Source organism: Pholis gunnellus, assembly GCF_910591455.1.
Source record: "Pholis gunnellus genome assembly, chromosome: 9".
Taxonomy (NCBI): domain Eukaryota; kingdom Metazoa; phylum Chordata; class Actinopteri; order Perciformes; family Pholidae; genus Pholis; species Pholis gunnellus.
The window spans coordinates 14,713,158-14,729,999 of record NC_136535.1 but is presented as its reverse complement, the minus strand read 5'-3'; the positions used below and the strand labels follow the sequence as shown (position 1 = coordinate 14,729,999).

At 42.5% G+C, this 16,842-nt stretch overlaps 1 protein-coding gene across 4 annotated transcripts in view; it reads left to right on the top strand.

Moving 5' to 3' along the window:
- Nucleotides 1-16,842, top strand: part of dscaml1 (Down syndrome cell adhesion molecule like 1) — a gene marked incomplete at both ends in the record, with an annotated part of 89,548 nt that overhangs the window by 11,830 nt on the left and 60,876 nt on the right. For all 4 annotated transcript variants that reach the window (XM_079165676.1, XM_079165675.1, XM_079165674.1 and 1 more), the window contains one exon: nucleotides 6,000-6,146. In XM_079165676.1, coding sequence (XP_079021802.1) covers nucleotides 6,000-6,146 — 147 coding nt within the window. The remainder of the gene's footprint in view (nucleotides 1-5,999; nucleotides 6,147-16,842) is intronic.

Sequence of the window (16,842 nt, the reverse complement as noted above, 5' to 3'; positions counted from 1 at the left end):
CAGACATGGAAAGATGTGAACATAATCATATAAAAGTGGATTTTTAGGTCATGGTAATAGTCAGGCAGACATTTTGATTGTGTTGATCAATCCTGCATGAAGAGACAGTCAGCAGTTCCTTATCCCATGGATACCAACAAAATTATTCTGCCAGATTGTCTACCTCACCAAGACCACGACACACACACACACACACCCACACACACCTACACACACACCCATATAACCACCCATATGGCCGGTGTGGTCCCTAGAGGAGGACAGTCCCTACAGCGTGAGAGTGACCTTCTAGCCAGCCTCAGTGTTGGGATGACCTTCCCGCCCAAATAATTACAACAATTAATCAATTAAATGCTGAGGCAACCACAACTCCACAGCTCCATAACCAGGGCTTATGTGCATGTGTGTGTGTGTGTGTGTGTGTGTGTGTGTGTGTGTACCTCATTACCTCCAGAGTCCTACACAACACACGCACGTGCTCACTGGCGCGCTCACACATACACAACCCTGCAGTTGCCATGGGCGACAGAGGCGGGAGCGCCAGGGTGTGGCATGCCCTGTCTCAGGTGGCGCCGGAGAATGATGGCAGCTGACAGCTCGCAGTGTGACACCCCCCAAAAATCTGCCGCACCCCCACTCCCCCTCTCTATCCGTCTCGTCCTCCCACCCTGCCTCTCTCTCTCTCTCTCTCTCTCTCTCTCTCTCTCTCTCCCTTCTCTTCACGTCTTCACATCTCTCTCTATCCCTCCCCCTCTTTCTCACCCTCTTCCATGCATGCTGATTGTGGGCCAATAATAGCACCAGCACCTGTCTGGATAGATCTACATTTATGAAAATGACTATGTCGGTTGCCTGTTTTCCTGTACTGAATGTTTTTATTTGGCTTCCGAGTTTTAGGTATATTTTTCTCAAGCTTCTTTGACATCGTCTTTCTAAATTCCAATCTGCAAACATTTATTTTTTGGTTAAAAAAAAAAAAATGACAATGAGGTTTGAGATACAGCTAAACAGTTATTGAATAGAAAATAGTTTTGGGACAAAAATATTTACAGAAAGAATCACCATAAAGTGTGTATTGCACTCCAAGCAGGGTCTTTATCCTGGACTGGTTCATTCTCAGACCATACATGTGTTTTTGCAGGTTTTAGCTCATTATCTAGAAATGATGTATACTTCCTGCTGATCATTTTCAAAAGCGTGTTGTAGAATTTACATTTTACAAAGGTCCCAAGGCTGGAATCAAAACCGGGACATTACAGTTATACTTTATGGCATACATGGTAAGCACCCCGCTAACAAGGTGTCGTTTAGTACTCTTCAGTTAGCCATTGGTTCCCATTCATTTCTGTGTAGTATAAAAATCAATCAACAAGCAAACTTTTAAAACTTTTAAGAACTTGAGTTGCATAATTCATTACATAACTCTTTTTTTTTCTACAACTGTACGATGGTAATGCAGCTTGAGGTCCAGTTTGATTCCTCATAACAATTAGATTGAATCCAATGGAGGCTTGGAAAGAAGGAAAATTACATTAAAAACTGTCAACAAATATTTTGCAAAATATTGTATGTCCTATGATTTAAGTTGTATGGGCTACATGCAAAATCACTGGTGAAGTCTTTAAAAAAATATATTTTTTCAAGAAACGATTAATTAATGATTATTTTGCATGGCAGGTGATTATTATTGTATAGTTGTTTCACTTTCTCTTCAAACTGGTTGCCTTAGATTTACAGTGTGAATTTGAAACATGTAATTCCTTTAGTGTACAATGATGTGTTTTGAAAGAACAGCACGGTAGTTGTTTGATTTCTAAAACATAATTTATTAGTTCTTTAATATCACAGTTACTTGGCAGGATGAACTTTGACCCTTAAAGTTAGATCCACAAACAACATACAACACATACATATATACATACAACAGGAATATAACGTTTTATTATATAAAGTAATAAATATCTGTAATGATGAACAGAATCATTTCTGACAAATGTATCTGTTTGTTGTACCTATATGTAACGAGTACAGTGACTGTACTCGATCGTGGAGTCGTGGAGTCTTCTACCTGTTTCAGTATTGAAACTGCCAAAGTTAACACATCATCTTCACCTATTCTTCCCTTCAGAAGGATGAAGGGTTTATATTCCAAAAAGATCTGTCTGTTGTCAAACTGAGTATTATCAAAGAAAAAAGGCAGAGAAAATCAATTTCACATTGACAAAAAATCCTCACTCCGAAAGCAGAGCTTTGTGAGTGTGTGTGTAACTTCTAGCAGTTTGGAAGCATTTATAGCCTCAAGAATGAGGCCTCACTGTATTTCAAGGATCTCTCTTGCATCTAAGCACATCTTCCCAATACATTTCTTTACTTTCTCTTTTTCAGGACTCACAAATGGTTTTCACTTTAGGTAACAAGCTAAGTCACCCAATGGCAAATGTTTGTGTGTTTACTTTAAAAATAAAAGCCACAGCTTTTGCACATACAGATTAGTCATTATAGTCTTTAATGCTAGAAAAACATTCCACTTGAGTCTGAGGGTTTCATCGTTTTGTGCACCCAACTTAACACAACCTTGAAAAAATGAAATGAGGACACCTGTTCAATGATCTCAGCTCCCCTTTGTTCCCGACTAAAACACACAAAGCTATGTAGGCCTGGGCCACGACAGCATATGTTTAGATCCCTTTCTTCCAGCCCGCCCTCCTCATCTTTTCTCTGGCTGACATTTTCTTAATAATATATTAATTAGGGTCTCTGAACCTGATACACAACGACTGCTTTTCTTATCCTCTCCATTCGATAATGAAACCTGCGTCCATTCATTTGTCCTGTATGTCATTATTTTTCCCCTTTTCCTTGTCTGTTTTTGCTGCTCGCTTTATGAATAAGTAAATGCAGTATTTGGTTTCCCCGTCGTTAATTATTGAAGCGACAGTGATACAAGACTTGCCTCCCAGTGCGCCCAGTGCACCAGACCCATGTTTTAGCTCGTTTCTAGGCAACCAGGCTGCATATAGTCAGGCATCAGTAACATCCTAATGATTCTGCTGCGCATGCGATGAGGGGGAGTGCAATTTACACACAAATCAGTTGAGCTACCATTTGCATCCTGTCACAAGGCTCAAGAGAATGAATATGTTCCTTCATATCTTGGAAGAGTAACGTGTGTTACATGACAATGCTATCACAACAGTTGCCTCTTACTGGAGCTGGTTACATAGTTACAAGGGCATGTTGCCATACTGGGCTTATTCAAATGATTTTAATGGGCAGGGGAATGGTTGAACAGCATTTTCTTAAAGGTTAGCAGGTGTGGGACAAGCTGGGGTCAAAGCACAAGAAATACAAACCTAAGAAACCTTGACTGGGTTTGAACTCCGACTGAATTGATATGTGATGACTGTTGTCATTGTACCAAACATTTACAACCCGTCAAGTGGGGTTTAAACACTCTATAAGAGGCACAGTAGGCATTGGGGATTTTCCCTGCTATTGACGAGAGGGGTCAATCAGAGAGTAAATAAATGATTGAAAGAATTGGCTCGGCCACAATAGCCGAGGCCACTCAGTCGATCCTGCCTATTGATCTGTAGGTGGATGGCATCAAGGAGAAGCAGGAGCTGTTTGACTGAAGAAATTAAATGAAGACTTGATTGGAATTATTTGTCCTTTAGCTTTGACTTGTTTACAAATGAGGCCTCAGTCCACATAAGTGTCCTGTGGCTATATTGAGAAGTGAAATGCTCTCCAGAGGATTCCTTATTGCAACCATTAATTTAGCTGAGGTACAAGTAGCATGAGTAACCCCTAAATCCAGTGTTATATACCTCATCTATACTATATGATGCAAGGTTACATTTCAACAATGTTGGAAGAATAGTCCCCACTCTACTCCGGTCTAAGCTCACCACAAGTCAGGAAATAAGAAAGAAAGGGTCCAAAGTTCAGCCAATTATGAAAAAGTAGAACAGTGTAAAAGCAATGGACAGAATCAAAGAGAGACTTTGGAGATTAAACCTCGGACTTTAAGGTGAAAGACTCCCCACCATTTGGACAAGGACATTGGCTTCGGTTCCACTGGGTTCCAGTGACAGTGGCTGCTGGCATAAAGCATTATTAATGACCAAGGAAACTGGCCTTCAGGCTAGGCGTTAATTATATCACTGGAGAGCTGGGGGAGAGAGCAAAAACACGGCAGGGCGGGGGCCACTCCCTGTGTTGTGTGTGTGTGCATGTGTGTTTTACATTGTTAAGCCATTACTGTCCTCATTTCTAAGGGAAGCCTGAATAGCGGTGATAGATTGTGTTGGATTGTGATGCCAGATACACTGAGACCCCATCTCATTTCTGTTTTTTTTTGTTTCATCTTACTCATGTCAGAGTCTCATTTTAGTACAATATACGTCCAAGTTATTGGAGAAAAATGTGGTAATGCCCCTTTATACCGGTGAGATCAAGGTAAAAGGTAAGCCGTGCTCCGTTCAGAAAATACAGGCCCGTGTTTATTCAGTCAAGCTGGCATGCCCTTGAAATACCTGTCTCCTCCTCACCAAAATAATCCATTAATTTCATTTCATTTTACTACATTTTTTTAATGAAAATGTATGCTCTGATTCAGCATTTCACATTTCTCACTTATCTAAATGTGACAGAGTTAACTGGAGAGATAATCTGGTTAGCTACAGGCTACTGTTTTCATCATTAAGCCCATCTTAATCACCACCATTCTTTCTGTACACTGGCGCAGATTCACAGCCTAGTGCTCTGCGTGTCATGTGCAGGGGGAGTGTTTTTGATGCCTGGCGCCTGCATGTGACAGGTCCATCGGCCGTGAGCAGCCCTGCACTCCTCTCCGTCGCAAAGCATCTGTGGCGTTGCTCTTTAAAAGGCCAAGGGCCACTCACTGTGTATCCCTTTTAACGCAGCTCTGTGTCAACCCTCCTTACAATCATAGTGTGACATCAAATCTGAGGCTAAAGAGAGAAATGATGGCCTAATGGGGTTCAACAGGACACCAGACAAGTTTGTTTACAAGACCTGCTCCGGCTTTTACTCTTGGTTAAGCCAAACATGAGCATGTTAACTAAAATGAGGACTGAATTGTAACGTATGTACACTGCTCAAACAATTAGTCAGTTCATCAATTGAATAATTGACAGAAAATGGATTGAAACGGTAATAAATGATTTTATAATTTATTCAGCAAAGATATTTGCATGTTCCAGCTTCATAAATGTAACATTTTGTTTAATATCATGTCATCTTTGGATTTTCAACTGTTGTTCAGACGAAACAAGCGAGTTACCTTGGGCGAGTGAGAAAAGTTTTTGCTTCCATTCATTTGGCTGAAGTACAATGTTACATGATAACATGATAAGCATCATAACCAACCACTTTGGTCCGGCCTCAGAATATATAGAAGAAACGTTGGCCCCTTATGAGGCAGCTCGCAGCCTTAGATCCTCAGGTGGGGCCCTTCTGGCTGTTCCAAAGTCGAGGCTAAAAACTAAAGGTGACCGTGCTTTTTTGTTTTATTTCTTAGTTTGTTTTCATCTAATAAATTAGTTTTTATGTTTCATCTATTGTACTGTGTTATCAGGGTTTAAACTTGACATTAGTAACAGCAGCACTGTTCAGCTTTCTGTTGTTTTATTGCCTTGCTTTTGCTGCTTTGTCTGTCAAAGCACTTTGTAAACTGTTTTAAAGGTGCTATATAAATAAAGTTATTATTATTATTATCATCCGCTGATGGTATGGTATCCTCGCTGTGACCATTTGATGATGCTGTGTTTCATATCATTGTAAATTTAATATATTTGTGTTTTGGACTGTTTGACCGAACAAGCAATTCAACATAATCTTGGGTTTTTTTGACATTTTTAACTATTGTGTGAGATTCTCTTACAAAGTTACTTGCACCTGTCTAAGATATCCACCATCACCATCAAACAACATCCTTCCATCGACTAATTTCAGCTCTTTTATCCACACCTCAGTGTTCAGGGAGCCCTACACAGTCCGTGTGGCCGACCAGCGCTCCATGCGGGGTAATGTTGCCGTGTTCAAGTGCCTCATCCCCTCAGCCGTCCAGGAGTACGTCAGTGTGGTGTCCTGGGAGAAAGACACAGTCTCCATCGTCACAGGTAAGAAATTCAGCAAACGAGAGTCATTAAAGGTTTACACAAAACCACAACGGGGAACACACCCACTTTGTGCTACTGTCCTCTCTAACTGAAATGCAATGCAACTGGAAACCCCATTCGTACGGCCATGTGAGTTATATTTGGCCGAGTGTGTGCTCGCTGTGTTTGATCAGGTGGTGGATAATAATGGAAAGCAAATGATCTAATGTCATCCCAATATGTCAATGAACTTGAGAACATTTGCCCTTAGAGAAATGAGAAATCTCCCCTGTTATGTTTAGACTGAATAAATCCCAAACCAAAAATACAGAATTCTGTCAGTATTTTTACAGTGGGATTTTCTATCAAGAAGATTTTTTCCTCATTTGTGACTGTTGACAGCTCTTAATCCATACTAATCAATGAAATTGGGTCACTGGCATCTTCTATTTTGTCGGTGAGAGAAAAAGGTCCAATCATTCAAAAAGAAGTCTGATGAAATGGCTTTTGCTTGGCACATCTCTGGCTCCTCACTCACTAACTGACACCGCTGTGGTTAATAGCTGTTTTACAGGGATAAATCAGGCATTAGTAGACATGTGATTGTGTGTGTGTGTGTGTGTGTGTGTGTGTATGTGTGTGTGTGAGAGAGTGAGAAGGACAGAGGGGTGTGTGTGGGCTGGGGGGGATCTAATTTGATGAGTGATAGATCTGTTTAGCTGCTCATCACAGTCACCCAAAAGAGAGCAGCCACACCTCCTGGGCTCTGCTGTGTCTGGAGCTGTTCTCTCGGCTTCATCTGATCTTCTGTTCATATCATTCCGTGTGTAAGTGAGGAATAACAATATCAGTTTGAAACTGAGCCTCCTACATGCTGCTGTATAGTGTGTCTACGTGTGCTGTGTGTGTGTGTGTGTGTGTGTGTGCAAGCTTGTGCAGTGCAGTGTTAACATTTGCTCCATGGAGCAATGGCAAATTGCAGGGTGTCAGATGAGACTGTTTAGGTCAGATGATACGTATTGCTCCCTCTGCCCCTTATCTTGGTCTCTGATACCGAGCACCCCTTTCATCTCTCTAAATAGTGTGTGAATAGAGGTGTGTGTGTGTTTGTGTGCCTTTTTGTATGGCTCTGTCCTTCACACGGGAGCATTCATTGATCCACCACAGCTGTAGTGTGTGTGTGTGTTAGTGTGGATGTGTGTAAGTGTATGTGTTAGTGTGTGTGTGGCCTGAGGGGGGTTTCCAGTCTGGATCGATTGAGCTTGCTGTTGGATTCCCCTCTCTTGTCACAAATCCCGCAGTGTGAGTGTGGTGAGATCAGGCCAGTCTGTTTGAAGGTAAAACATGCACATACGAACAAGCGAGCGCATGTGTGTGAACATGTACACATGGGCGCGCAAACGCACACACACGTGTTCACTGGAACAGCTTTCAGTGACTAAGCGGATCATCCATATGTTTAAATATTAAAAGCTTTTGTATAATTTCACCTATGATTAGGATCATTTTATGCTGAAGAGTCTTTATACGTTTTGATCATGTAAAATGATGATGTCTATTTATATACAGCTTACAATACAGTGTAAAGCTTTCTTGTTCCGCTTCTTCAGTGTGTGGATTTTGAGAGATTTTTGTTTCCCATCTTTGTTTCTCTCTTTTATCTCTTCAGAGCTGATGAATAGGTCTTATTAGTAACACAGTGCTCCTCTTCTTCTTTCCATCTATCTTTGGCTCTAAGCCTCCTCTCATCTCTTTCCCTCCCTGGTACAGCCTGGTGGCCTGTGTCGGCATCATGGCCACTCACACATGTGTGCTTACCCCCCTCATCCATCCATCCATCCATCCATCCATCCATCCATCCATCCATCCATCCATCCATCCATCCACCCATCAGCTCCTGCTGGCATGTACAGCTTTCTTTCTTTCGATAGCACTCAAGATGCTCTAGTGGTTTGCCATTTATAAGGGACAGTGTATGCCAAGGTATTGGCTTGACAGGATGACACATGTCACACAGACGGCTGTGTTGGTCAATAAAGCTGAGTTTGAATGGGCTTTGATGAAGAGGCAGGAGGGTGTTTGCTGACAGCTGGCCTCACTGTGAGACGACCCTGCCTGGGTGTCGTGTCAGTATTTGACAGCCAAATCTGTTTTCGTTGAGGCCCGTTCACGCAGCAATGTGGGGGGGAGAAGACAGATAGACAGGCAGACAGTCAAACAGAGGAGGGCTTTGTGTGTTGACTGGCTATCCTGGTTTTTACTCCCCTGTCATACCTCCCCTTCGCCTGCTATCTCTATCTCGCCATGTCTGTCCCTCTAATTGATGGTTTGCTGGTGTTGCTGTTGGTTAGAAAATTAGCATTTGTTTGCTTGTCAGTTGGGGAACTGAAAGAGGATGCTCTGTTGATGGATGTGTATGAAGGAACTTCATCTGTGTCTGTGTGTGTGTGTGTGTGTGTGTGTGTGTGTGTGTGTGTGTGAGTGTGTCACTTTGTTAGTATCCATCTCCTCCTCCAGTTGGAGCTTAAAACAGTGTGAGTTTTATCTGGTCACCATGGTAACGGGTGCGAACCGGCGGGCGGAATGAGGAAGGTGTGAGGATGCATCGCTGGCTGAGTTTTATTAGTGCATCACAACAGCTCTGCCCTTGCACACACGCACACACACACACACACACACACACACACACACACACACACACACACACACACACGGATGACATAGCTGCATACTTATGTACACTTCAGTGACAGGCAGCGTACATGTCATCACTGTCAGGAGAATGAATCTTTTATCTCCAAATGTGGAGATTTTAACACTTTTCTCTCTGTCTATCTGTCTTTCTGGTTTGTGGGAGACACTGTGTGCCTGTGCAGTACACATTAGATTTAGACCAATTAATTAGTTGGGCCAATGTACTGTATCTGCAAATATCCTCTTTTTGCATCTATATAGATATCTGTGTTAGCCAATGAAGGGCAATACATGACATTACCATCTTGCCAAAGATATGTCTAAAGGCATTTACCAAGAGTGACACCGTTACATAGTTTCAAAACAAACATCAGCTCTTATATATTATTAAATTTTTTTTTATTTCTTAAATATCAGTAATTCAATTCAATTTCTTTTTGTATAGCCCAAAATTACAAATTTGCCTCCGAGGGCTTTACAATCTGTACACATCCTCTTGTCCCGGAACCCTCACATCGGAACAGGAAAAACCTTTAACGGGGAGAAAAGAGGAAGAGACCTCAGGGAGAGCAACAGAGGAGGGATCCCTCTCCCAGGATGGACAGAAGTGCAAAAGATGTCATGTGTACAGAATGAACAGCATAAGCAATGGTATCAACTTCAAAAATCGAGTGTCGGTTGCACCATATGCAGTTAGTTCCTCTCAGGAGTTAAGGAAAATGTGACTTATGACTATCGCTGTGAAAAGAAAAGAGTTCAGCTTCCTTTGTTTTATTTTATCTTATGTTGACTAATGAAGAAATTGGACCAATACTGTAGAATTGTACACTCTGTGACATTGATGCACACATTTAAAAAACATTTTTTTTATTGATAGTAGGCATCAATTATACATTTACAGATGTCATACCCGAGTAAGCTTCATTCAATGTTGGAGAAAACATTGACAGTGTGAGTCATCTTAGTTATAACTCTGCGTTAAATTTCATCCAATAAGTGTTTCTATTGTTTGTTTCTATGTTAAGAAGATTTATAAAGAATATAACAATAATGTGAATAATAACTTGTTCAAAAGCTCCTGTGGATGAGATTGTATAGTAGACGCTTCTTGATTTAAATGGGGAGGCTTCAGAATGACAAAATACCACTGGAGAACCATAAGAAGTGAAATAAATAGATTGATTGATTTATCTGCTTATTGAATCATTGATTGGTTGATATAGTGAGAGAGAGAGACAGAGGGAGGGAGAGTGTTGATGTGTGACGTCTGAGTTTCTGCGTTCATTGATAGAGGTTGTTTAATCCCCCTTCTCTATCACACACACACACACTGCCTCTCTCTCTCTCCGTGAAGTGTAGCGTCACCACAGCTGCTGCAGCTTCTGTCCCAGTCTCCATTTTGTGGCCACTCTGCAGAGGCCCGACACTCTCTCTACCCCTCTGCCAATCCACTCTTCTCTTAACTTTTCCCTCTCTCTCGCTCTCTCTCTCTCTCTCTCTCTCTCTCTCAGGCTTCCTTTTTAGAGACACTTATTAGGGGATGAAGTGACAAAGCATCATTTTTTTTCCTTCCACTCCATCAAACCTGAAAGTGAACAACAGATAGGCACAACAAAAAATGCCTGAATAGGCAGAAAAAGAAAGACAAAGTGGCACAAAAGCATGACATGCTAAATTATGCAGATGGCAAAGTGGGCATAGGATGGAGGGATGATGGAATGAGGCGGGTAGGTATGAGGACGTATAGGAGAGGATGGGCAGATGGACAAAGAGAGAGGTGTGTGTGCTCGGGTTTCTTGTTGTCCCCAGCACCCCAGGGAGGAAGAGGAGGCCAGGGGCTCTAAAGCTGCTGTGTCCTGCCATTAAAGATGCATCTGACAAGTGCTTAATGCCCACCCACCTACCCTCTCTCCTCCATCTCTTTCTCCATCAGACTCTTTTTTTTGTTATCCCTGTTCTGACCATTAACTATTACACACACCGTGCACATTTATGTTTGTTTGTCTTTGCGATGGTAGCAGGTTGGGCCTAGTGGGAGTGGTGGGAGGAAGAGGGCAGGGGGTAGCTGTGGAGGGGAAATAGGTGGTGTTTACTTATTGATGTGTGTTTATGGGCTGTGGTGTGTAGGTGTGTGTGTACGTGTATTTGTGTGTGTATGTGCGTGTGTGAACCTGGCAGCTATTTGTGTTAGGTTGGGTTATTTATTCAGCACTCGTGTTTGGATGTTTTACAGAGAGAACAGGTGCAGAGCGACTCTGAGCGCGCTCTGTTTGAGCGGACTCTGTGTGTGTGTGTGTGTGTTTGTGAGGGGGGGGGGGGGGGGGGGGTTAGTGAGACAGACAGACAGAGTATAAGAAGACACAGGGGCATTCACTGCTGTCCAGACACTGATAGGGCCATAGTGTGTATCTGAGTGGTTGACATGATTTGAGCGTTGAAAGGAAATGCTGATTTGTAGCTTTTGAGACACGCTGAGAAATAAATGTGCAGGTTATTTGTGGAATGACGGACGGACAGACAGAGAGATGCTGTACATGCACGGGAACATGGATGTTCTGTGTAGAGATTGAAATGGCGGCAGAGATGGAGGGAGATTGAAGGAGGGAGGGAGGTAGGAAGTGAGAGAGGGCCGTGCACGAGAAGAATTTCAATGCCACTCCAATCATGCAGGCAGTCTCGTTAGCCCAGGGAAAATTTGCATAGCGCTTCGGCGAATTCATTTGGCCTTACTCGGAGAAGATGGCTCCCTTTCCTCTCCGCTAGTCATTCATTTTTTTTATTCATTAGTTATTCATTGACCGCACTCAGCGAAGGTGTGAGCGAGCACATACATGTAAATCCGTGTGTTTCTGTTTGTTTCTGACCTGCCAGCTGTCATGCTTTTGTACTGTATAGTCTTTGTCGTTTGTGCATGAGATCATTGCTTTGCAGCAGAGCGGTGCGTCTACATCTTTCTTACTGAATAGATATGTATACTTACATTAGTGGTGTCATTACATGCCAGCAGACAGAATCGCCGTCAGATATTTTGCCAAATGCAGAACCGACGTCGGAACATTACTCATCACCCACCATGATGTCCTCGCCAACACCCTCTTCGTCAAACAGCCATGCTGTGCCTCCCTCCTTCAGCCCGAGAACTTAATTAGGGAAAAATACATGATGGGGGTTCAGATCTATATAATGGGGATCATGACTTGCCCTAAAAAAGCATGTGACTTTTAGGGTGGGATAAGAGTGTCTGTGTGTCTCAGGGGTTGGGGGCGTTGGGGGAGCGGGGGGGGGGGGGTAGTGGCAGTGACGAAGCTCAGCCAGTAAGTGAAGATGACACACATAATGAAGAAATACAGTGGATGTGTTATTCTAATTATCCCTCTGACACCGCCTTGCAATCTAATGTTGTTTGACGGTGCACAACAACCATGGTGGAGAAGTGTGTGTGTGTGTGTGTGTGTGTGTGTGTGTGTGTGTGTGTGTGTGTGTGCATGGGTGCACATGTGTATAAATTAGCAAGCAAGCATTTGCCACAGTCTGACTGTGTTTGTCACATCTGCCAGAGCTAAAATGTGAATTTGTTTTGTGTGACCTTTCCGAGAGATCAGTTGTTCTGTTAGTTTGTTAGTTAGTTAAAGTAGACAATGACAAAAAAACATCCCCCATGCCCAACATTATTCAGTGCGTACTGTAGCTTTTTCTAAAAAAGAAAAACATGATTATATAGATTATATATTAGCTTTAAGTGGCACACCGTTTGGTCTCTAATTGTGGAATTGTGTGTGTTGGTAAAGAGAGAAAGATGAATAAGAAACAAAAAAAGATAGTGAATCAAGTATTTATGTGTGCGCTTGCGTTGTTACAGATGTGCATGTGTTTGCACGTATTTGTATTTTAGGAGCATGGTGGGGGCAAGGCAATATGAGAAAGATCCCGTTAGAACACATCCCCCCTGGAGCTGACCTAATGACCCGTGACCTGAAGATGTACATGCTAGGGGAGGAGAGAGGGTGGGAGGGAGGGAGGGCAGCCAAGGAGGGACAGAGGGGGAGAAGTAGGAGAAGGAAGGTGGTGGGTTTGCGAAACCAGGAAGAAAATGGATGAAAACTGCAGCAAATATAGCAGCACGAGAGATGCAAATGTGTGCTGTGTGACGCATCAGTCTCTCTCTCGCTCAGATGTCCTAACTTGACCACAGTCCGATCCATCAGCTGGAGGAGCTTTTCCTCTTACCTCCTTCCGTCTGTCTTCGCTGCTTTCACTCACTTTTCTTTATTCATTCCTTTTATCGGCCTCATAGATCACAGTTAATCAAAGACTGGATGGAGACAGCCAGTAGAGCTCCGACATGCAGCCCACAATGGACACAGGCAGCGGAAGCGAGAGAGAGAGATAGAGAGCCTCAAAGTGAAAGGATAGAGGATGAATGACTTGGTAGGGGGGGGGTGGGCAGAAAACAGGTGAAATAGATTGACAAAGTTTACCTGCTCTACTCAATTTATCTTTTTTTCCTTTTTGATGAACTCTCGACTTTCCTGTCCTGCTCTTTCCCTCCAACCTCCCCTAACCTCTGCCATGTTCATTTAAACTGTGTAGCTGCCTGCGTGTGTGTGTGAGCGCCCTCGCTGACCTCCCCTCTGAGCAATGGCATCTCTATGCTTTATTAATAGCTAATCAATGGGCTCTCTGGGGTGTATGAGGTGCCCTGAGGACTCCAACAAGACATATGCTGGCGTGTTAGCACACACACACACACACACACGGACATTTCCCCTCACACACGTCAATAGTTCATAGAAGTCAGTGGAGTATAACACATGTAGAGGTTATTTTTGCCAATTCTTTTGTAAAGAACTTCATTATGTTTTTATTTAGCCACTGCGACACAATGATGCAAGTAGCTTTAATCCACTATAGGCAGTTTAAGATGTGTCCTTTATCTTCCCTTGTTTGGTTTGTCTGAATCATAAATGCTGCCTCTCCCTCTCACTTTCTCTATTACCTTACCCATACGATTCTCTTACTGCTTGACTTGACATTTATTCTCCTCAAGCGCTTATCGGGCCCACCTTGACCGCCTCTGGTTTTGCATCATTATTTTCCTTCCCTTTCTGCTATTTTCAGCGTGCCTGCCCTCTTCCTATTTTTCCCTCACCTATTTCTTTTCTTTGCCGCGCTCTTTCTTTCTGTACCTTGGTTATTGGTATTTTGAAAGTGCAGGTTTTTGTGTGTGTGTGTGTGTGTGTGTGTGTGTCTGTTTTGTTCATGTGCATAGCCATTGTTGTACAATGCCCAGGGAAATGCAAGTTTTCTGTTCCTCTCACTCTGTCTCACTGGAGACATTGTTTGAAAACAGCGATGTGAGTTTCAAACATGTCTTGTGAGGAATCCTTCATGTTTTTCTTTTTTACCTCCTTCCTATCCTTCTTCGTCAACCCTCACTCAGCTAATGGCTCGCTTCTTACTCACTTCTTATACTGTGACATGTTGCATGAATAGCACTCGTTGCCACACGTATAAATTAAAAAACAATTTGTTTTTCTATTATGTGTGCATTTCAGCATTCCAACTAAATTAAAGGAAGAGGCTAGCATTATTCTCTACTTTTGTCATTATCAACAAATCCAATTTCATTTTTTATACCTGCATCAAACTGCCCTTTGGCTAAGAACATGTGTGCATATCTATCTGTGTGTGTGTGTGTGTGTGTGTGTGTGTGTGTGTGTGTGTGTGTGTGTGTGTGTGTGTGTGTGAGTGTGTGTGTGAGAGAGAGACAGGGAGAGAAGAACATCTTTTACATCTGAGCTTAGCTGACTAAGGCTCCCAGAAGACAAAGGAAGAGGGAGAGGAGAGCGGGAAGGGAAAGAAAAAGAGAATGTAATTTGAATCTAATATACATTTCAGTTGAAAGTCATTCTAGCCTTGATACATTCTCTCTGGAGTCACACATGCACACACATGCACACGCACACACACTTCATATCCTGGAGACTTACCGTACCCCTAACTGCTACCATCCGTCCAATACCTAAACCTAACCATACCCTAAAACTTATACCAAGTTTTGACCCTAAAATGTTGTGATTCACTTCACGGGGAAGTGCGTTTTGTCCCCCTAAGGGAAGGTAAGCCCCCACAATGACTGAGTAAACAGATTTATGTCCCCATACACACACATACACATATCCTCTCCCCACCCACCCCTGTGGACAAAGCTCCTGTGTATGAGCACAGATTGATAGTTGAGTGCTCGCACTACAGCTCATTCATCCTTGTTGACTACATCTCTGCTGCCAAGTTCAAAATACAATGTATGTCAGTGTGCAGCCTCTCCACAAAATAAAATATATTGTAATAGCTACATTCGCGTGCACATTTAAATACCCTGAATGCAACATTAGAGGCTGTAAAATAGAAAGAATGGAAGGAAAACACAAACATTATACAGGCACTAAGCTGATTTGTCTTGGCGGTCTTTCTCCCTCCAAACTTATTTATACACAATGCTCCACCACCATCTCATAAGAGGAACACAGCCATTTTTATACTGAGTTAGGTTTCCAAGGCCAATCAGTTGGTCTCCGAAATCATACACATATTGCTTCTGTTTATTACATGACGACAAGAAAAATGTCTGAACAGTGGCCTTGACTTTTGCACTTTTTATGATATATTTTCTGCTAATTTTTTATGTCAAAGGAGTGGAAGTGACTCTCATGAAGCTTGCAAGTTGCTGTACTGTATGTACTGTAATTTAGGCACACAGCCATACAAAGGAAGAGCTACATATCAAGTGCTTCTCAAGGTGTCAAGTGTATACACACACATTTTTTGCACTTGTTTTCCCTCTTTAAGCACCCACACAACAGCACCCATCTCTAGATTAGCCATTTGTGTGTGTGCATCTGTGTGTTTCTCTCTCTCTCTCTCTCTTTTGCTCTGCATAAACAGTGTGCCCTTTTCTTGCAGGCTGACAAGTGAACGCCTTGTTTATTTCTGTTGAGGGGAAAACAGTCGGGTATTTATTCCATCGCTCCCCCACCTCTATTCTTTCTCCTCCTCTCATCCCCCTTCTTTCTGACATCTTCAGACAAACATCGAGCTATAGCAGGGCATCATACAGTAATGAGCTAATATGTCATCCAGGTGAGGTTGTTTGAGTGAGAGAGGGAGAGAACTGAATGTTGAGACAGTTTATTTTAAATTATTTTGGCATTGGGAAGAACACACGTATATCGTTCCAATATTGTGGATTCTGATTCTCATCATTGATTCCAAACCTTTCTGTTTCTTTTAGAACATCTGTCTTCTGTCTTTGTGATTTACTCATTTCACACGGTGTATACAAATGTGAGAGGCTGTTATTAATAAGAGAAGTACTTGCAGAACCCATGGTACTTTACACTATACTGCTCAGCTTCAGGCAAGCCAATCAGTGAGCTATCAGAGAGCAGTGCTCCTAACCAGTTAACCAACCAACCAACCAACCATCAAGTAACTGGTCACTCTGTACAGTCAATAGTGGTACACACAAAAGCAGCACACACACGCTCAAGAAGATCGCCGGTCAAGATTGAAACAGGGGACATGTATTAGCCATCTTTAAAATCTATAGAGGGTTTTCCGAGGGTATGTTGCTTGTCTAAACAGCACAGAGTACAGAAGTGGCTGTAGATGAAAGTTGAGTGGACGAAACCAAAGCTGACAGGTTGGGTAAATATTACACTTGTATTAGGTGGTCAGCAACTCCAATTCGTGTTGCTCCGTCTCTGCTGGATGTGTAAGCAAGTAACTGTTTGCACACAGTTTCAACCCGACAAGTTCTTCATTGTCTTCTTTTACTTCTTCTCCTTCACTGCTTCTTCTCCAGTGATGCAGCTGTTTATTTATTTTTTGGCTTAATGCACCTTTGGTTGTCTTTGTTTTCAAAATGCAGCTTTTCACTTTCACATTCATGGACGGGTTTGTCCAGCCAGATTGTGTTTCTAAACTATTTGACTTAGATTGTCAGAGGATCATGTTTCACCAC